The sequence below is a fragment of the Chroicocephalus ridibundus genome, chromosome Z (assembly GCF_963924245.1).
Source record: "Chroicocephalus ridibundus chromosome Z, bChrRid1.1, whole genome shotgun sequence".
Taxonomy (NCBI): Eukaryota; Metazoa; Chordata; class Aves; order Charadriiformes; family Laridae; genus Chroicocephalus; species Chroicocephalus ridibundus.
The window spans coordinates 82,616,673-82,638,264 of NC_086316.1; the positions used below are offsets into that span (position 1 = coordinate 82,616,673).

Here is a 21,592-nt window from a genome sequence, read left to right on the forward strand (position 1 = left end):
CCCTTGTCCTATCACAACAGGCCCAGCGAGCTGCCTTCCTCCTCTTCCTCAAGGGCTGAGAGGCTTCAACACAAGCAGGTTGCAGAGAGACATGCAATGTGAAGTTACCCTTTCCAGGAACCAGTGCGGGCGAGACCCCTTCCCGTCTGTCCGGATCCTCATCTTCCTGAGGGGTGCGATATCGGCGATCTCCATAATGAAACTGTCCTCCTGGCCTCGCTCAAACCTGCAGGGATTGAAAGATTGAGGAGGTTTCCTGCGGCTTTACAACATCGTTGTGTCTCGATCCTCTGTCCACGCTGCAACTCGCACCTTGCCAACAGCCTCAGATTAAAAGTTTATGAGCGCACGTTATTGGACTTGAGCTTTTCTCTCCTGCAATCACTAGCTACTGTGTTTTTGGCAAGACACCTCAGTGCAGGTTTGACAGGGATTCCTCCTCCCCTGGAAAATCAAGCCCATACGAGGCCCCTGGAGTTGTTCCAGGCAGCCCGTAGCATCCATTATCACTCTGTTTGTGACCAGAACAATAGAGGCTCACAGTCAGGTTTCTGCACATCGCCTTCCTCCTGGCATCTGCCCACATGCCTGCCCTTAGCCCATCCCATCTAAAAGCCAAAGCAATTTCGCTTAATCTTCTTTCGCTAAGACGCAGCACGTAACTTTGCATTTGCTGCGGTGGCAGACAGTTGCTGCAGCTCAGCTACATACGGCAACCTGACTGGAAGTCGGAGCCCAACGCCTGAGTTTAGTAAGTGCAGGCAAATTGTCTTAGAAAGGGCCTAAAACTGACTGTCCCGCACTCCCCTCCTGAATTTGGGGAATTTGGATTTGCAAATTAGCTCCATTATTCGCAAGAAGCAGGATAGGTTTGTGTAACGTCACATGAAAGATCTCACCCTATGCTTGGTTGTTGTATATAGGCACAAGGATATGTTGGAACTGCTCATCCATAGCAATCAGCAGAAAGCAGGAAAAAGGGAAAAACTAACATATGCTTATCATAGAATCATAGAATGGTTTAGGTTGGAAGGGACCTTAAAGACCACCTATTTCCAACCCCATGCCCTGGGCAGGGACACCTCCCACAAGACTTGGCTGCTCAAAGCCCCGTCCAACCTGACCTTGAAGAAGACATTACACCGGCTAGGACCGGAGCTACCTTGCCTCCTTCTCAGCATCAATGGTGCTAGGAAGAAAGCCTTGCTTCAGTGCTTCCTCAGGCTCAATATTACTCTGTTTAGAGCAAGCGCATCTTCTAGATTCATCCCCAAAATACTCTGGCAGACCTGCTGTGGGCTTGGAGATGGAAAGCCAACCCTTGCAGCCAAATCCAGGGGGTCTACAAAGCACCACCGTGACCATTCTGCTGCTGAGGTTCCTCCTTCGTGCAAACTTCTTTGTGTGAGTTACCTGAGTCTGCTGAGAGGTTTGGAGAGAGCTCTGCAAACTGCGGGCACTACCATAATATAGACAATCCATAATGATGATATCGCATTCCTGGCAATGTACTACTTAGCCTCCTACAGCTGTGCAGTGCCAGGATCTGGAGAAAAAAAAAAAACCACCATTTCTTTACCAACCTCTGCTCAGATTACACCCCGCAGCATGAATGTGATTATCCTCACACCATTATCTGAGCCCGCATAGCTGCAGATGTTAGCAATAGGGATTGGCTCGAGCCTCTCAGTTTTCATCCAGGCATTGCTTTCCCTGCACTCCCAGAGGCATTTGGATGGGGCGTTTTGGTCTCAGTCCATTTCTAGTTATTAAGGGTTATGTTTGCTCTTTGAAAAACTGCCCTCTCTTGTTATTTGTCTTTCTGTGGTACCGGATACCAAGACAGCCTGTCTCGCTGTGAGAAAGAGAATGTGCTTTTGTGCCTGGGCTGGATTGATTTCCACTTCTATTTAAGAAAAAGGTGTGACCCTTCCAGCTTGAATTATCCCATGATCCTATGATCAGTTTTCATTACAATCACTATTACTTACAAAGCTTCATAGAAATCTCGCACTCTGCTCCTTTCCAGACTGAGCAGCTCTAAGCTAAACACTCAGTCAGCAAAATAAACCATTATTTATCTTCAGTAAAAGCCCTGTTTACAGTTTGTAAGGCTGATACTCACCTGCTACTTCCGAGAATTCGTTGTACTAGAAGGAAACAATTGCTAAAGTGACAAGCTGGGTGACCCAAGAGCTCTTTTCTATTCTTAATTTATATGAACATGAACATAAGTCTGAAAAAAATTGATAAGGGAAGAAGTACCCAGACAAGCTGACTGCTGCTATTCCTTTTCCAGGACACTGAAGCATTTATCTAAGGGATTTCATTAAGCTTTCCTACCCATGCCTGCACTTAGAAATATTTCTATTGCCCAGAGGTCTTGGCAATAACAGTAATGTAGCTAAAATTGCCTTAAATCTGCAGCAGGTTAGACAGACGGTTCTTCGTAATGCACTAAGATGCTGTGAGTGAATTGGCGCTGGATGGCCCCAATAAAGACGAAGCGCTTTTTACCATTTGGTTGCAGTGGCTCTCACCCATCCCTCGCTGTTGGCCCAAAGGCTGGCGAGATTTCCGTGCGAAACAAGAGCCCGGGGCAGCCCCTGTTGTTAGGAGCTGGATGAAGGCTGGTGGGAGTGGCGTGGAAACAGGCAACGTGTGTACGTGGGGACGTGCCTGTCCTCTGCAGAGGGTGCTAACGACAGGACGAGAGCTCTGTACAGTTGGAGGTCTGACACAGAGCGTCTCCAGCTAGCAGAGATGTGCCAGTACATCCCCAAAGAATAGCACAGCATCCTGGCGATATTAAAATATTAATAGCTGTTTATTACGTGTCCTTCTTCTTTATACAGCCCCAATGAGTTTTCATCACCTTTTGCAGATCTTCTAAAGGCCGAAGACAGCCCAAGCAACTAATAACATACAATGTGGCCTTCCTTTATTGTGTTTCCATATCCTTGTAGCAGAGGTTATCCATCCCACCCATACAGACAAATGTGATGGTTTTTTATAGGCCACATAGTTCAGGGATATCACTTGCCTGGCCAGCTGGAGCGAAACTGCAGTCCCTCTCACGAGGGGTTGGAGATGTCTTGGTCCCCTTTAGAGATTTTTTGTTGATGTACCCTAGTGTGAATTTTGCTTTAATTTTAAATACAAACAGTCGTGGTCCATTTTCCCACCTACTAGAATTAACTGTTGGGCTTAAAACAGTGGTAGACAGATCAGTTCAGGATTGCCTGGGGTCTTGGAAGGAGGATGTCACGGATAGCCAGACACGGTGGCAACCCAAGTGCATTGCCCTGCACATTGGATGTCTCTCTGATGTGGAGCAGGGCCTAGAGCTACTTCTTTCTGCATGAGTCAGGGGTGTTTCTCATGGAGAGTTTAGTCAGCAGCACCTCTGCTAACATTTCTTTTTTTCAGAGCAAACAAGGCTCGTGCTTGTTACTAACTAAACACATGAAGGTTTCAAGCTTAGCTGAACACGCTTACCCAGACATCCGCTCTGCTATGACAGCTGCAAGTAAAACATCCCCTGAGCAAACGCCTCTACCCAGGGAGCCTTATCTTCAATTATCCAGCCCACACGTGATATACAAAGCCGCAGCGGAGGAACTGCATCGCCAGGAGGCTGGGGGAAGAGCCCAGCATCACCTCAGCAAGCTGAGGTGGAACCACATGGCCAAGTGCTCCAGCCCTCCTGACACTCCATAGATGCTTTGCTGAATAAGATCAGAGGTAGTCAATTATTTACATTTAAAGCTGATGAAGCCCATCTCTAAAAGCTGGTTACTGCCATGTTCATTCTCGCCAAAGCTTTCAGTACCAAGGGAGGTGCTAGAAAGGAACAGGAAAGCTTGAGGAAACGGATCAGTGGTGTGTGGGTTTTTTTGGTTTACAGAAGTGCTGGCGTCAGACTAGGATTACAGTGTTTTCAGCTGTCTCTGCTGAAGAAAACATGAGATTTCACCTTTTTAGTAAAACCAGAGCATGCAGGGCAGCACTCCCCACATCTCTCTGCATGGTAAGGCCACATCACAGAATCACAGAATCTTCGTGGTTGGAAAGGACCCTTAAGATCATCGAGTCCAACCAAACCACCTACAATCTCTGCCACTAGAGCATGCCCTGAAGTGCCAAATCTAGACGTTTCTTAAACACCTCCAGGGATGGTGACTCAACCCCCTCCCTGGACAGGCCGTCCCAGTGCCTGACCACTCTTTCCGTAAAGTAATTCTTCCTAATAACTAATCTAAACCTCCCCTGCTGCAACTTCAGACCATTTCCTCTGGTCCTGTCATTATTTACTTGGGAGAAGAGGCCAACACCCACCTCTCTACACCCTCCTTTCAGGTAGCACATCTGGGCAGACAGATGTCACCTTGTGTCCTTTTTGTGCCAGCTGCAGACAAGCCAGCTCCAGATACAAAACCGCACGGTTACATTAACACGGCACAGAGCCTGACCTAAGAAGCCCACTTCTCAGCAGGGCCCTCAGATACCCGCTCAGGCCCTGGCATCATCCCTCCCATGGCTTCTGGACCAAGCTAGATGACATCTGGCCAGCAAAGCAAATGGGAGGAGAGTCAGCACCTTCCCATCACAGCCACTTCCCAAGGCAGGTGTGTGCAAGTTGGTTTGTCTGTCTCTCATTATGCAGTTACTCATGCATTCCCATTAAATAATGTTTAAATTAAATTACTTATTTTTCCACAATTGCAGAAATTGCACCTGTGGTTTCACACAATGTCCACAGTTCCTCTTGGAGTGGATGCAGGACTCCACAATCCGTATTTTTGTTCGCAATGCTTATCTCCATAGCCACTGAGGAATAGGTTAAACAAAACTTCTACAAATGACAAAGGATGGTTTCCCTGGCTACACAGTGCTCTCCCGTCCTCTGCTCTGCTAAATACATTACAATAACACTTACAAAGGCCCAGTTCTGAATCTATAAACACAATGGGAGCTTGTCTTTGTGTTTCAGTGGGAGCACGATCAAGGCCCCAAGTGCTTCTTGACTTGACGCTAGAATCTGTTATTGCTCCACTTCTGACCAACAAAAATGACAAAGTTACTATACCTGTCTCCATTTTTTTCCAGTTGCATCTCCTCAGTGTTCCCGTTGGATCCAAAGACAGTCATGAAAATACTGGCGTCGGTACCACCGCTTTCGATGTCACCAGTCACAACCGTGACTTCATAGAGGATCTGGTGAGGATTTGAAACAATCAGAAGGTCTCATAAGCTGTCCTTAACCTATGCAAAAGCCTGGGTAAAGGGCTAGACAGGCTTTGCAGGAGATCTGCTTCTTTGCCAGAAATGGTTACAACACAGCTTCTTGGTTGCTCGCCACACTGTGGTTCTCATAGCCAAAGCTGGAGGTTGAAACTTGCTACAGGACCTTCCTCTTTGCATGATCTATGACCTTTTCTGCAGATTTTCTCAGCCTAGAGAGACTCAGAGTGAGACATGTTCATTTTGACAACCTTATGCTTGGGGAGCGATGAAGACCAGTTGAACTGCTTCTCCATGGAGTCAAAACCCTCACGTCAATGTGCGGATCACCAACCCTCTGCTACTGCCATCTCCTCCCAGCCACCTCCCAGCACTGCAGACCTCCATACTGCACCAAACTTTTGCCTTTTTTAACAAACTGCTCCCAAAGACACAAGTTTTTCTTTCCCTTGACTTCAAAATATTTCCCCCAAGTGTTCGGTGTCCATCTGGGCAGCATGTTGTCCAACAATAGTAACAGTTTTAAAGTCTATACATCTGAACGCTCCCTACAGCAGAAGAATGCAGCTTTCCTATTTCCCAGCGGGACACACCCCGCAGCATCGAACGCGGAGTGTTCCCACATCTCGCACATTAAAGGTATGCCAATTTGTGACAAGATGTTTTGCATCATTTTCACCTTATTAGCCTAACTTTGTTCTTTTCTCCTGACATGTGAATAATAAGATTCAGAATGAAACATTTCAAAAGCGTGCAAGTCCCAGCGGCTGTCAGCGGCATTAAGACTTTTAGGCCACTGAGATGCTTTCAAGATCGTACCTATGGTAACAAGACCCCTGGATGTAAGAGGTGGAAGAATACCAAGAAACAGCCCCAGCAAAACATATTTCAGATAGCGCACTGCTAGGCAAGTTTTATTGGCCTGAATTGTGACTGCCACATAAATAAAGAGTGGAAAAGAATAAAGTCATAGAAAAATTATTTTCCAAGCTTGTTCCATCCTGACTAACCTGTCCGTCACATATTCATCCACACACATTTTAAATCATAGCAAAGCATCATATTTGCTATAGGTAGGAGAAGAAAAACCCTTTTACCAATGCATTAAATGTTTTTAATGACCGTGGTGGACATTAACTAGTTTCTCTATGTATGGGGAGGCAAATACTCAATTTAAAGCACAAAGAGGGAATATAAAACCAAGAAGAAAATTAAATTGAAATAGGTATATATGGCTGTGCAAGAGTCAAGCAAAAGCAAAACAAAAAAGCATTAACTTTCCCAAAGACATTAAACAGGTTAGTCTTCTTTGAACTCTAAGAAAAAAAAAAATAAATGCGGTTTCTGACTATAGCTATTTATGAGGGAACAGTCCCAAATTCCCTCAACTGGGAGACTGATCAGAAAGTCAAATGCGCACTTCTGATTTCATGTCTCAAGCATCTCCCCTGATTTCCTTCAAACCTTTCAGCAAGTTTCTGGCCCAACATCATAGGAAAAACAATTAGTTAGATGTGTCTATTTTTGGCATACTTATGAGAATAAATATTCAGGACTGGGCTTTTAAAGGAAGACTGAACATAAGTCTTCATTAACATCCACTTCAATCTATGGGCAAGCCATCAGCTCACCGATAGGAGTTTGGAAGCCTTATCCAGGAGGCTAAACAACTGACGGGAAGTTTTTAAGAGATTAGGTTTTAACCTTGGTATTCAGTCTGAGGGAGTTTTTTTCCCCTCTTAGGTCAATTCTACCACTGAAACCTGCGTTGAGTTGTTGAAGCCTTCACAGATGCTAAAGATGTTATCACATTTCTGTGTGTCTGGGAAACAAGAAAGATTTCAGCAGAACATCTTTAGCTTGGGAATCAAGAGCGGCATAAAGAAAAATTAATGTACTACGAAAGTATAAACTCACTGTAAATAGAAACACATCTATAGAGATTTTAAATTGCCATACAGGTATTAAACACAGTATTATTGTCCCATTCATCCAGACTGTTATTTCTGTTATAAATCTTACTTCCAAAATCAGCATAGCTCAGCTTTCCAATTTGTACTTGGTTGAAATATGGCATAGCACACATTACTTCAAATTTCATATATAAGGATGAATAGACTATACAGTTTTTTTCATTGCTTATTCAACTTTAATCACTTATTCATTTCAAAGATCGAGCTTACAAACGTCTCCATGTTTCAACAACTTCCAGTTATTATTAGTTTCTAACTGAATTCAGTTTCCCTCTCCTGCATTAGAGAAGATGATATGTAGCTACTCTATGCCGAGATTAAAATATCTCCACTCTAATTTAATGAGTTAGAAGTATCTCCTCAAACAAAACATGACGGAGTTAGATCGCACCAAGGTGTTCACCCAGCAGCTGCTCCCACTCTATGGGGTGACACAGTGGGTGCTCCCGGTGTGGTGACAAAATGAGGACATGCTGAACTGTGTCCCACCTGCTCTGCCCTACCCTGTCCTTCTGCCTGGGCCATGGCTGCATCCAGCCAGTGCTCTAAGTGATAATGACACTAAACCAAGTCCTAAAGATTTTGCTAAAGAAATAACAAAGAAACCCTCTGCAAGTAAAAGGCTTAAACCACACGCAGAAGTCAAAGTAGGAGAACTGTTGACACACAACCTATATCAGCACAGGTCCGTGCAACAGCTAAAGATACAGGATGAGCCCAGAGCCTACCTTGAGGCCAATGTTAACACAGTCAGCATCCAGGATGTTGAGGATTCGTGAGGTGAGCCCATCACCTTTGTCTCTGGCCAGCCAGCACTTACAGACAAAGTTATACATGACGCCTTTGGTGGGCACGACGATGGTGAGTTCTTCCAGCAGCCAGCAGCTCTCAGGGGTAGCGCCATCATGCCCCACCTGTGAAAGTCAGTGAGAAAACGCCTGCTGGTGAAAGAGGATTTCTTCGGAGGAGAGACCCCAGATGGGGGTTTTAACCAGTGATGAATGACTATGACAGTGATGAATGACAGGGCCACGAAGATGATCAGAGGGCTGGAGCACCTATGCTATGAGGACAGGCTGATAGAGCTGGGGTTGTTCAGCCTGGAGAAGAGAAGGCTCCGGGGAGACCTTATAGCAGCCTTCCAGTACCTAAACGGGGCTTACAGGAAGGATGGGGAGGGACTCTTTATCAGGGAGTGTTATGATAGGACACAGGGTAACGGCCTCAAGTTGAGAGAGGGTAGATTTAGATTGGATATCAGGAAAAAATTCTTTACTGTAAGGGTAGTGAGGCACTGGAACAGGTTGCCCAGGGAAGTTGTCAATGCCCCATCCCTGGAGGGGTTCAAGGCCAAGTTGGATGGGGCTTTCAGCAGCCTGGTCTAGTGGGAGGTGTCCCTGTCCATGGCAGGGGTTGGAACTAGAAGATCTTTAGGGTCCCTTCCAACCCAAACCATTCTGTGATTCTGTGACTAAGGGTGTTGACTACGCACGCGCTCACATAAAACACTTGCACGGTGGAATGGAGCAAGCTGTGAAATAGTTTGTGCCATTGCTGCCCAACAGGCAAGACATCAGTGTACGTGGCAGCTGACGTGGGCAGGGAAGCTCAGGTCATCGGCTGCTGAGCATGAGGGAAGTCCCCAAAATAAGCAAGGTAGACTGGACTGACCTACGTGAAAACAAGTCCAGTCTCTTACCACTCTACTTCTGCTCCATTGACTTCTATCTTCTAGATTGCTGATCTCTGTAGGCACATCTCTCCAACCCCTTCCACTGCTGTTGCAACACTTAGAAGTGTCTATCCAAAGCTTCATAGCCAAGATGAACGATGCAGCTGGACAAACACCCACATGTATTATTCAAGTACTCCTTGCCTCACAAATCCACGCCCAAGTCAACTATATGTATCAGGCTGTTTCTCTGCTTCCCATCTCCTTAAACTGCAAAAGCTCCAGGTTTGCATAGGAGCCAACAGGTGAAGCTTACATCTGTAGCTGGTTGATTTTCAAGAACAACGTCCTCCAAACTCAAGAATGGTCCATCCTGGAGAGCAGAAAGTCACACAAGGGTGGTAGGAAGCCTGCATGGATGAACAAGGGCCTCCTGACAAAACTTTAATGGAAAAAGGAAGAATACTAGACGTGGCAGCAGGGAGAGGGGACCTGGAGAAATAGAGAAACACTGCCCAAGCTTGCAGAGATGAGGTTAGGAAAGCCAAAGCCCACCTGGAGCTGAACCTGGCAAGGGCCATGAAGAGCAACAAGTGATGGTCCTACAGGTATATCAGCGGCAAGTGGACGCCAATGGTGCAAACTTCTCCAAGAAACTGCATACATCCCTCTAAAAGAACATGGGTAATTCATCCTGGGGCAGACTTATAAGCATAATTATGTATCCCAGCTGCTGTACGAAACTCAGTCAGCTAGTCACGCCAATGAGCGATCTGTACATAAAAGGTTGAATAAGAGAGCTACCTACAGTTCATTACTTTCAGAGCAAGTGTTGTTTGTGTCATCACTAGGAAAATGAGGTCCTTAGCTCTCACTGGTTTTGTTTTTAAAATATTAGTATATTTAGCGTTGCTCAGAAAATAATTTTTAATAACAGGTTCATTGAGGGCAATATATCTGTGGTATCTTTTTTTCCCCCCCAAAACAAGTGATCTTTTTCATCTGACTGTCTCAGACATCACTGCTATTAGGAGTATTATTGCTATACTAATGTCTGTGCAGCTGCAGATAATTAGAGTTAACCGCTGGAGAAATTCAAGTCTACAATGGATGCATTAATTCTCGGATTCCTGGGCTGTGAGGTGAATGGGAATATAACACTTGCCTTCCCATTCCCTCTCTGCCAGTTTGGCTGCCCTTCTCCCAACCCAAAGCGCCTCAGAGACCTGTTGCAGGATGGTGCAGACGAGGCGGTGGGGAAAGTTCAGGGCGACGGCTCTGCAGTGAAGCAGGGACAGAGCAGCCGGAGGAGAAATCCTGATGAGCCCATTGAAGTCTGCTGCTCTTTTGGGTTTGTTACAGCCACCTCCTAAGGCATCATTCCAAGACTTTGCTAGGTACCTGATTTTCACAGCAACCTTTAACTCCATTGATATCAGTCACTGGCCGGGAGAACGTATCCTGCACATGCAGTTGCCTTGGGGAACCTGCACACAAGCAGATTTCCAAGGGCTCCAAGAACAATGTTGTAAAGCCTGGGATAAACTCACCAGTGCTGAGTCTTCCTTGTGGCTGGTCTTTTAGAGCAGAGCACTGGGATTTGTCTTACAATTCCAAGCAAATCTTTAGATAGAGCATGCCGATACAGTGAACGACCCAAAGCCGTGGCCACACCAGCAGTGCAGCCTGGATGTTCATACCACTATCACAACAAGTTGTTTGGGCTGAGATTTTCAAACTGGGTTAGAATGACAAAATTCCCAAGGCAGCTAGATTCTTGGGCTGTTTGAAAATCTTTGAAATTCGTTCCCATGGCCCTGAGGGACTGTTGAGTACTTCACATCCCCAAGACTAAGAAACACAATTTGCACTGCGCAACTCACAAACACGTTGAAACCGAACACAACAACAGGGGAAAATGGGAGAGAATTTGAGTGGTAGACAGAAGGAAAAGATGCCAAAAAATGGGGTTTCTTGCTTATTCTGGAAGGTGCGGAGAACATTAGAGAGACCCAAGGGTCTTCCAGGATCAGATCCCTAGTCAGTGAGGGACTGGACTTGCAACGCTTTGCAATCCATCACGCTTTGTGCTTGCTATGGAGGAAGGCTCTGAACCAGAGGTGGTTTAGAAATGCAGACCAATGCAGGACTCTTCTGATCACACCCGTGTCCCTCTGCAGCAACAGCAGTCTAGGAACAGACATGCTCTCACTAATTAGGAGAAGAAATATTAAAACTTGCTTTCAGAACACAGTATAAAGTGCCTACACCCAACAACTTTTATTATTTATTTTCATGTCAGCGTGTCTATTAAAGTACACCAGTACAGTAGTAAATATTATATCTGTGGGCTTACAAGACAGGTATAAATGGGCCCCTTTCAATTTACTTCACGTTCCACTGTTTCTGCCTTCACTATAGCATATTTGCAGCAGGAGAATAACACCAAACTAAAAGTGGCATCACGCTGCAAATCTTACAATCCCACCAAATCCTGCAGTCTGCTGCCTGGGTTATACAGAGGGCTTCTGGAAACTTAATCCCCATGCTGTGCTGTTTTCACATGGTAACTCATATTCACAACTTCTTGCCTTCTTCCAGAAGCAGCCAAATGCCAAATCTGAGCACGAACTGTTCCTTGCTTCTCCCAAGTAGATAGCTAGCAATTTTCAGCAATGTCCCTGAACACTGCAATTTTCTACAAGGAAAATATGGACTGATTCCATGGCAACTGCAGCAGACTGGCGCATCGATGTCATCGCTGGGACGTGCATCAGCCAGAAGAGACCTTCCAAGCAGAGGGCACTGCATGAAGGAAGGCAGAAGGCCAGGAGCAGATGGCTCCTCCAGCCACGAGCTGGGGGGTTACAAACTAAAAGGGAAAGATGAGCACAAGGTGAGGCGGCAGACTGGTGAGATCACTGAGGATAGGGGTGAAAGAGGGCTGAAGATCACCACCCAGCTTGAAAGCTGTATGTTATTTCTTTTTCTAACTCTCTGCATTTCATTTGCAACCTTTTCTCTTCTTTCCCATTTACAATACTTTTCAAATTATTTGTTGTCCTTGCTGCTGTCTATTTCCAAGCATTTTCTTCTATTTTCTGCTATTCTCTGCCCAGCCCTCACCCTACCTACTGTCACTTTTCCAGCGACCGTCTCTATTTCTTTCTTCATCCAGCCCCTTCTGTCTCTCTGACACTGAGGGGACATACTGACTTTTTCCTCCCTCTCTATCCCAGCCCATGGCTGTTCCCATGTGCACACCGTCTGGAAGAGAAGGATTTATGTACTTGCTTCACTTTCAAAGTTTGACCTCGAGATGGCTAGATAGAACATGCCGCTAATACTCATAATATCCAGGCACTTGGAGTGCATTAAGGAAATGGCTTGATAATAAACTCAAATCTAGTATGGAGACTTCTCAAGGTGCCAGAATCCGTTGCTTGAACAAAAGCTAATGGCAGTGCCTCGGTCTATCAGCTGCTACAACAGGACATACAACTGCAAAGATTTTTTAATTAGTTATGATTTCTCTCTTTATATTTCTTTGACTCATCTCCTTCTGAATACACAAGCATGCACACCGACAGGTAGGTTTACTGCAACTCAGGGCATGGGGTGAAAATAAAATTAAATAGGCTCTTGAAGTCCTTAGATGCTGTGGGTTTCAGCTCTTGGGGGCTGGAGCAGGCTTTTTGGAGTTGAAACTGCCATATGAAATGATGTACACAAATTCACTGGAAGATTCATGTGGAGTTTAAGCTCAGTGATGGAAAGTCTATGCAAATTCCGTCTCCCCAAGCCATAGCAGGAAAAATGGCTCCTGTACTGAAATTTATTTGTGTACGTTACTTATGAACGATGATTAATTTTCTTCTCTAAGCCTGGGTCCTCCAAGCTGTAAAAACAATTTTCATGTTTAACTAGAAAATTATACAAGATGTGTTTCTCACTGCAGACACAATTTATGAAAGCCAACTGGAAGCAGTGTAAAAATCAACTAGGAAAAAGACTGAGAGAGGACTGCGTCCTGGGAAGCTTCACTGCATCTGTCAATAACAGGGCTTGACTAAGAAAAACCAGTGCCAGAGATGGGACAAAACCGGGATATATTACAACTTCCTTATAATTAAAAATTATCTTCTGCCTCCTAAGGGTTTTGTGAGCTGTAAAGCGTACTTATTTTCAGGTTCAGACACATGTGAAATCTCATTAGCACACCCCTCATTACATTCCTTTTAGACCCAAGTGCCTTTCCTTCACTGCTAAGAATAACAGGAACATGTGTTTTCTTCGTCCACGTATTTCATATATAGTTATGAACACAGTGCTTGCGCTGCATTCACGAAGTACCTCCACTTTTTTGATCTCTCCAACGTCTAGGCCCCAAACAGAGAATTTCTCTACGGAGCCATCTGCAAACTCGTCTTTTTCTTCTGGGAGATCCAGCCACAGCCTCTCCGTCTGCACTTTCTGAGGACCCATGATGATGATGAACACTCGGCTGTCGGTGCTGGAGTCAAACTCTGTGCCCGTCGTGACGGTGATGTGGTACGGGATCACTGCAACAAACAGGGGTTTAATCATCAGAAAACCCACACACGCACGCATTCACACGAGACTTCAGAAAACCAGGGACTCATCCCATCAGAGGGAGCAGTTGCGTATGCTAAATAGGTCCACATCCCATTGGACTCATTCGGAGAAGGGATAACACCATGCTGCATTGGGCCACAAATGTGCATGGGAGACTACCTTCCCGTGCACGCTTGGGACTGAATTCATCAAGGGTTAACTTCCCTGGACAACCCTGCTGGCTGCCAGTCCACATTTCTCCCTCATAGAGAACAGAACAGCAAAGGGCTTGGATCTTTATTTACACCAGGAGACCTTCCTGAAGATGAGACCGAGCACCTAAATCTTAAATAGACTGTAAGACCAGAGCGATCTTACGCTCACTGTTCAATAAAGGCAAATAAATCTATGCTGACTCCAAGGTAAACCACCGCTGACTGAATGTCCCAGCACAACTGCAAATGTTCTTTGTGTGTCATTAAAGGATTGCTGTGATCGATGGGGCTGCTCAGGGTTTCAGCATCCCTTTGCAAATCCAGGCAAACTAGGAATAAAGGTAGGTCACACAATATTTTTATATATTGCATAGTAATAGCAATTCAGAGAAAACCCTTCAGGCCAAGGCTTGGGACTTAGCAGGTTTTTCTGTGGTTTTCAGAAATTTCAGTTCAGCTGTTAAAAGGGAGGAAGTGCCAGACTGCTTTTCAAGTGCTTTCCAAAAGCTCATTTGGGTAAGCCGAGCGGGTGGTGCAGAATTAGACGCTGAATACTCGTTTGATTTCTCAGAACATTTGTGCAGAGCTGTTCAAACCGTTCTGACAAGACTCGGAGCTCTGAAACTTGCCTCGTCACAGACCTGAAACTCAGCGTGGCTTCATCATCGCTCTTTTAATTTAAAAAAAAAAAAAAAAAAAGTTTATAAACCTTGACAAAAAACGGTTGGCTTTCAAATCATCCGGAATTGACATCTATTTTTGCTTTATGATAACTAACAACATTTTTGGGGTGGGGGTTGTACTAGGAGCTCATATCAAGCTCAGAATGTGTGTGCAATATCAGGGAAGGCATGAATTCGTGCGGGCCAAATCTGTTCTTACCTCTGGAGACAGAGCAGAACCCAAAGAGATTCATTGAGCCGCAGTCTGAGGATTTTGTGTACCAGCACAACACGAACTGAAGATTAGGCAAGACTTTTTCTCCCCTTTCTGATATCATTTACATTTCAGTGTGCACATCAGCATAATGATATGCAGTGCATTCTTCACAAAATAACCATTGGAGCTGCTGCTATTAGCAGGAGAAAGGGTTTAGCTGTAGGCAAGACAGATTTTATAAAAATATGTTGAGGGGTCATGCTTAGAACAGCTCCAGACTCCTCTTTTAAATAAAATATATTTTGAATGGGGGCAAAATTTTCTTTCATACGGTTTTTACCCTGTTCTCCTGTGACAGACTAAGTTCACAGAAGTACCAGCATTTTCAACCGATGTTGCATCCTCAAGCAAAGTACTTGAAACACCTACATGAAAAATGAGAACTATGAGAAATTGTTATCATTTCCCACTTTAAATAATGGATACAGAGACATAGAGTAGCTTGCTGCCAGGCGGCAGGAAACACTGTTTGCTGTTCTTTCCTTTAAAAACTAGAAAAATGATCCTTTAGTGTGTTTATCTCACCTCTTCATTGTCTCCCTCTTTCTCTGGGACTCCATAGTTCTACTTCTTCAAACATGGGAGAATGCAAAACCCGGGGTAGGTGGCCACAGCAGGACACCACAGGTCCTCCAGGCCACGTCCCTTTGCCCCCTGCTTCCTGGAGTCCCTGCTCAGAGTTCAGGCTGTTTGAGGGCATGTGTCCCCCTGACAGGGGGTTGGGTTTCGTTGGGATGTAGACCACATCATCTCCGGCACTGCCTTCCAGCATGGAGCAGGGTTGCCAGTTCAGATCCATGCAGGTACCTAGTCAACAGGACCTTCCTCTGTGCTCCATCCTCACACCACCTCCTGTCCCTCAAAGGTATTCACCATCTGAGCATGGCAGAGTCAGAACTGGGCTGCTCGAACTGTCGCTCCCTTTCCCAGGCACCTCCCAATACCACTTCCCTTAATCAAGTAATTAACAGATGGCCTTTTATCCATCTCAGGAGGTGGCTGTCTGGCTCACAGAGCCCATCTTATCTGACATTCCTTCAAGAGGCAGTTTCCTTAATGAGGCCATGTCACTGCAACAGAGATAGTGGTGATGACAAGCTCCAGGACTCAGAGCAGAAAGACCACCCTGGCACAATGGGGATGATGGGAACTATCCTAGCTCTGCTGGAGAGGGGTTCTCATGGGAGATGCTGATGTTTTACCCATTATTTGTGAAACTACATGGAATGCCAACGTGGCAGATGTTATCCATTGTCTCACCACAGAAGTAATATCAGAAGGAACATGGGAATCACTTATTTCTCATTTGAGGACAATATGGGATTACAAAAGAAGGGTTGCCCCAAGACACATGGGTTGCAGAGCAGGTTAAGAAATGTCTACTTCACAACTTAAAGGCGTGGGACACGCAACCCAGGTATCACATCGCAACAAGCTACTGGGCCTCAGCTGAGCTGCAGTAATCATTTGTGAGTTCCCTTGGACCATGTCAGTGAAAGCTATCTAAAACTCCTAAGCCAAATTACATCATTTTACACTTGGCTTACCACGGAGGTTTAAGTGTAATTATTTTGCACTTGCTGTGGACTAAGCGCACGTATACAGACAGTGACTGTGACTCAGCTGCTGCCCAGTTACTTGTTACAACACAGTATCTTAACCATACATCCAAAATCTTAATCTAAAGCTAAAAGACCCCATGTAGGATGACAACAAACTGTAGATGCAATTTAGATGATAAGATTGTCCTAGAACACAAGGGTGGTTAATCAAAAGGCATATAAATACAGCAAAAAAAGCCTGTGTGGTAATGGAATTATAAGAAAATATCGACGGACTGGGAACGTTTTCCACAAAGGTTACTTCAGCTGACGGACATTGATCTTCCAGGCTTCCTTCACATCCAGGACAGAAATAAAACCTGCACAACGTTCCCACTTCATATCAGCAGCAGCTGAGCATGACTAGCCTCTCTGCAGGAAAGCTGGCCTTTCAGACACAGTCCGGCATGTTTCACTTTTTATAAGATGCAATCCAGAAACAGCTGTCTCAGGAACCAGAGCCTAAAGATGAAGCTCTGCACTGGAGCCACCAACTGTTTCCATCCGTTATTTGAGCGGAAAACTCAGTCCAGAGTTTATGGGCTCCCTATCTTTCAGCAACAGCGCTCGCAGACCCTCCTCCCCTGCCCAGTTATAAGACAGACCACTTTCTAGAAAAGAACAAACTCACCTGAGCCCTCTCAGTCGAAGTTTGTTTTCTGAGAGCCGAGAGACCTATCTGTGCTCTTGCTCAGCCCCCCGTATCCCACTCTCCTCCCAACCCAACAGCTGCTGTGATGCAGCTACATGTTGTAAGGAAAAAAAACCTGGAGGGTTCTAAAATAAACCATTTAAATTCATATTAAACAAATATCCTTGGTGATGAGGCACTACTAGCTTGATCCTGAAAAAGGGAGATGGCTTAAGCATGACAAATAAAGTCTCAGGAAATTCAAAGCTTTCTTTAGTAATTCAGATCCAATACGCTACATGAAACATCATCTTGAGTAGGTCAAAGAGATATAGGAGCAAAAACACAACTGATATCAGCAACAAAAGTTACTTTAAGGAATCATGTGGAAAAGAACCTCTGACAATCCAAGGGAGGCTCTTTTGGTGATAGCGTGTCTGACTACGGTCCTTCTCACTGCAAAGGGCTTTGGATCCTTTGAAGGACATTTCAGACAAAATTATACAAAACTTGCATAAATTCTTCCCTTAACTCTATCATACCCCCGCGCTCAGAGGGTACTGTCACTTCTCCCCACTCTGAAGTGCTGTTTGCAATGAAGCTGGTGGAGGAAGAGGGAGTATGATTCTTCAGGTCCGTGGGTTTCTTTCTGGGGAACCCCTGTGTATGATGTTGACCAGCTCCTTTTCCACATTGGGTGGTGTGGATACACTCATCTGACTTTAGGCAACATGATTTGGGTATTGCAGCTGGCTGGGAGGCCCCTGTGCCTTTCACCTCACCACAATAGAAAAGAGCGTCCCCTTGAATACCCACCCACCTAACGATATTGTCACATTGTCCAAAGCACCACACTGCCTGGAGAACGTACGTCTGCTGACAATGGAGAAGTTAATTCTGACAAGCTACAGCATCACCAATTTCCACAGGAGAGAAAGAAGAGGGTTGGAAACACTGAAGTTGATATGAACTTCATGGCTTATTTCACTGTTAGGGTCGGAGAGGTACAAGAAAAGCAACAAACACAGAAACACAAGCACCGTTCCAGCCTTTCCCAAAGCGGTCACAACACAAGGCGAAGAGAAGCAATTTGCTGTTCTGCCTCTCCTTGCTCTTCACCAGGACGAATGCAACCTCTCAAGCACTGAAAGCCAAGAGCACATGCATGCATGCAACCAAACACGGCGCTCGCTCACGTGATCCTTCTTCTGCTGCCTTGACCAAGCTGGATTTTTTCTTCTCCTTTAGGTTTGCATTGCTATCCTGACTCGACAGGCTGAGAGACGAGCCATCCAGGCTGTTTCGCTCACCATCATAGCTCTAGTTGGAAGGCACGTATGGGAAGGTAATGAGGTTGGGTGCTCAAGTGTCGTCAGCTCTTCCTAAGTGCCTCCAAGAACAACATGAGAAGAAATCCCTGTAGTTCCCCAGGTAGCTTTTTGTTCAGTGTAGCTCAAATAAATGTGGCTTGTGATTTACTGCAGGTCATTCATTTACTTCATTGGTAACCTTGACAGGCCATTTTGGATGCGTGTTATAATAAAAGAAAATATAGTGGACCTAATGGACTTTAATAGTGTGTTGTAACTTTCCTCTACTACCTGTGTGAGCAATAGCCACAGAAAATTCAGATGGGTGGGACAGTGCCGGATTTGCTTATCAAGGCACAGACTGCGGTGTCAGACTAATAACCTATTACAGGTCAAAGCGCGTAAGAGGGAGAGTACTGCAAAGGTGAATGATACAGAACATCTATTATATTTGAGGAGTTAGTGCAGATGCATTCGGTGTCATTGTCCAATAAATGTGAGGCTCTTACCATACAGCCACGTAATTAAAAAAAGAAGAAAAGTGATTAGGTTTTCCTCATTTTGAATTAATACGAGCAACGGGGTAAGTGTGACCGCAAGAATTCCTAGCATTGTCTGCTGCAATTTTATGAGGGAGCATATGGTAATACTCATCCATGGTGTAACTCTTGTTACGTCCATTCTGTTGTATTCAGGATGAGTCTGGCCCAAGTTCATTGATGATAATTTTAGTGGTAACTGTCAATTAAAATGTCACTGCATTTTGCAAAGTGGACTCCTTAAATAAAATGGACTTATAATCAGCTGCTTTATTATGCCTCACTGTATAGAAGCAAGAGGGGTCTATTAACCTTGTTTGATAATTTTAATTAGTGTATGTACCTTGAATTCCAATTAGCTATATTAGCCTGATAAAGCCACAGCAAATGTGCAAGCAGAAAGCGCATTTCACTAAAAAACATTTGGTGCTTCGAGTGGTAGCAAGGAAACTAGACTTTTTATGTTTGGCATTGGTAGAAGAAGTTGCTGAAAGATAAACCCATCCAGCCCAGCAAGGATGAAGTCAAAGGACCCAATATTTTGACCTGAGGACTTTGAATAGTGGGACCCATATCTAACCTACTTTGTGGGCACTGCGAGGACAGCAGCAGGGAAATAGAATCTACTATGCATCAGCAAGGTATTTGACTCTCAGCTGAAGAGTTTCTCTTAGGCTCCTAGATTTTCCTGTTGAAATTGCATATTAGAGAGCTAGTGATACTGGGCTAAGAGTGGCCATACCTTCGGCGCTTGTCTGAAAATCACAAATTCATTTTGGACAAGCGAAAAAGTTTAAGTCCCTAATGATGTGTCTTGGACTTCAAGCAGATATTCAATCATTTTATGTTTATTACTAGCAGGGGATTGGGATCACAGTGGGTTTGACCCGTAACCGTACCTGTTCATAAAGTGTACGCTCTATCTTTTTGTCCTCTTTCTTTTTAGAGAGCCAGCGCTCACACAGGAAAACAAACGACTCCTCCGTGGTCTCATCCAGGATCTCTACTTTTTCCAGGAACCAGTCAGGGCTGAACATGCTATTGTCGTGACGAATCTTGATCTTGTACAAAATGCCAAGGTCCACAGCCTGTATAGTAAATGTGTCCTCCTGCAGAGTGTTCAATAGCAGTAGCTTCTGTTAACGAGCTCGCAACAGATCATCTACCAGACAAAAGCAAACGGAGACTACAGAGCACAATATGTGTTTAAATTCCGTCTCACGTGATGGTGTTTGGTACACTGAAACTGTTCTGCAGGGAAGTGTTTTGAAGCCTGATTCTGCTATGAGGGGAGCTGCACAAAATGTCACTTTCACAACCGATTACAATATTGAATGCCCGGAATTTTACATCCTGTTTTTTAAGTCTAAGTAAGATTTCTCTTTCTAATTGTGCTGGTTTTGGCTGGGGTAGAGTGAGTTTTCTTCATAGTAGCTAGTGTGGGGCTATGTTTTGGATTTGTGCTGGAAATAGTGTTGATAACACAGGGGTGGTTTAGCTGTTGCTGAGCGGTGCTTACACAGAGCCAAGGCCTTTTCTGCTCCTCACACCACCCCACCAGTGAGCAGGCTGGGGGTGCACAAGGAGTTGGGAGGGGACACAGCTGGGACAGCTGACCCCAGCTGACCAAAGGGATATTGCATACCATATGGCATCATGCTCAGCATATAAAGGTGGGGAAGAAGAAGGAAGGGGGGGACATTTGGAGACACAGCATTTGGCTTCCCAAGTCACTATTACGTGTGATGGAGCCCTGCTTTCCTGGAGATGGCTGAACGCCTGCCTGCCCATGGGAAGCAGCGAATGAATTCCTTGCTTTGATTTACTTGCACCCACAGATTTTGCTTTACTTATTAAACTGTTTTTATCTCATCCCACAATTTTTATAACTTTTACTCTTCTGATTCTCTCCCCATCCCACTGGGGGGCAGTGAGTGAGTGGCTGTGTGGTGCTTAGTTGCTAGCTGGGGTTAAACCATGACACTAATCCAGTTAGATTTGCACGGACAACGCAGATAAAACAATTTTTGCCATCATTATATCTGAGTATGTCCATATGGAGCTGTGAATATGACTCATGGACTGAGTACAGATTACAACTTTCGGAGTTATTTTTCCAAACACAGCCATAGTTTAGGTCACATCAGTTTATCATGCTCTGCAGTGAATTGTGGTATATACTATGTACGTGCAAATCAGTTGCACAGAAGCTACGGGAATGAGAAACCTCAGGTTTTGTGCACTCTCAAATCTGCAGCTAACAATTCAAGCCAGTTTATATGGAGCAAGCTCATAATTTGTCTATCAGTGACTTCACAGAAACATCTACCCCATTTGTTGCAGTGCCGGTCGGTTGTAATACCCAGTTGACAATCCATACAAAGCACTTTAAGAGGTAATGAACGTGGTAAATGGAATCAATCAATTCATCCCTCATAGGAAAACTCAGCCTATAAAGACAGTCATGGACTTGTTAGGTTAAAGACTGCGAAATGGAAAGTGTTATTAACCCATTGCATCTGTACCTTTCCTCTTTCAAACTTGTTGAAGTTTGTTTCAGATTTGCTGAGTTTTCTCTCTCCTGTGTCTCCCAGGTCTCCGTAGATATTTAGGAAAACACTAGCATCTGTTCCAGCACCGTAGATATCTCCGGTGAACACGCTGATCTTGTACGTGTGAACTGCAGAAAGAAACGGAGACGCGATTTCCCACCAGGTGAATTATCAAGGTCTATCTTGTATACTGAATTTACCTAAGAAAATGGTCCCCAAACTTTCTGCTCGTCACTCAGTTCTTGTAGGTCTAAAATCCCATATGCTTTATCCTCCCAGGTTTCTGGTAAGGATCCACAGATTGGAGAATCACCGGGATGAAACTTGCTGACCATCCTTTT

At 44.8% G+C, this 21,592-nt stretch overlaps 1 protein-coding gene across 5 annotated transcripts in view; it reads right to left on the reverse strand.

The window, feature by feature from the left end:
- The window catches only part of LOC134508882 (lipoxygenase homology domain-containing protein 1-like), a 73,465-nt gene that overhangs the window by 33,155 nt on the left and 18,718 nt on the right, over positions 1 to 21,592 (reverse strand). For 3 of the 5 annotated variants that reach the window (XM_063321028.1, XM_063321030.1, XM_063321029.1), the window contains 7 exons: positions 21,225 to 21,379; positions 19,599 to 19,808; positions 18,047 to 18,170; positions 13,243 to 13,451; positions 7,946 to 8,131; positions 5,090 to 5,217; positions 109 to 226 (listed from right to left, as the gene is read on the reverse strand). In XM_063321028.1, coding sequence (XP_063177098.1) covers positions 109 to 226; positions 5,090 to 5,217; positions 7,946 to 8,131; positions 13,243 to 13,451; positions 18,047 to 18,170; positions 19,599 to 19,808; positions 21,225 to 21,379 — 1,130 coding nt within the window. Of the gene's footprint in view, positions 1 to 108; positions 227 to 5,089; positions 5,218 to 7,945; positions 8,132 to 8,916; positions 9,970 to 13,242; positions 13,452 to 18,046; positions 18,171 to 19,598; positions 19,809 to 21,224; positions 21,380 to 21,592 lie in introns of those variants that run through there. The other 2 variants (XM_063321031.1, XM_063321032.1) reach the window with 2 other exon arrangements.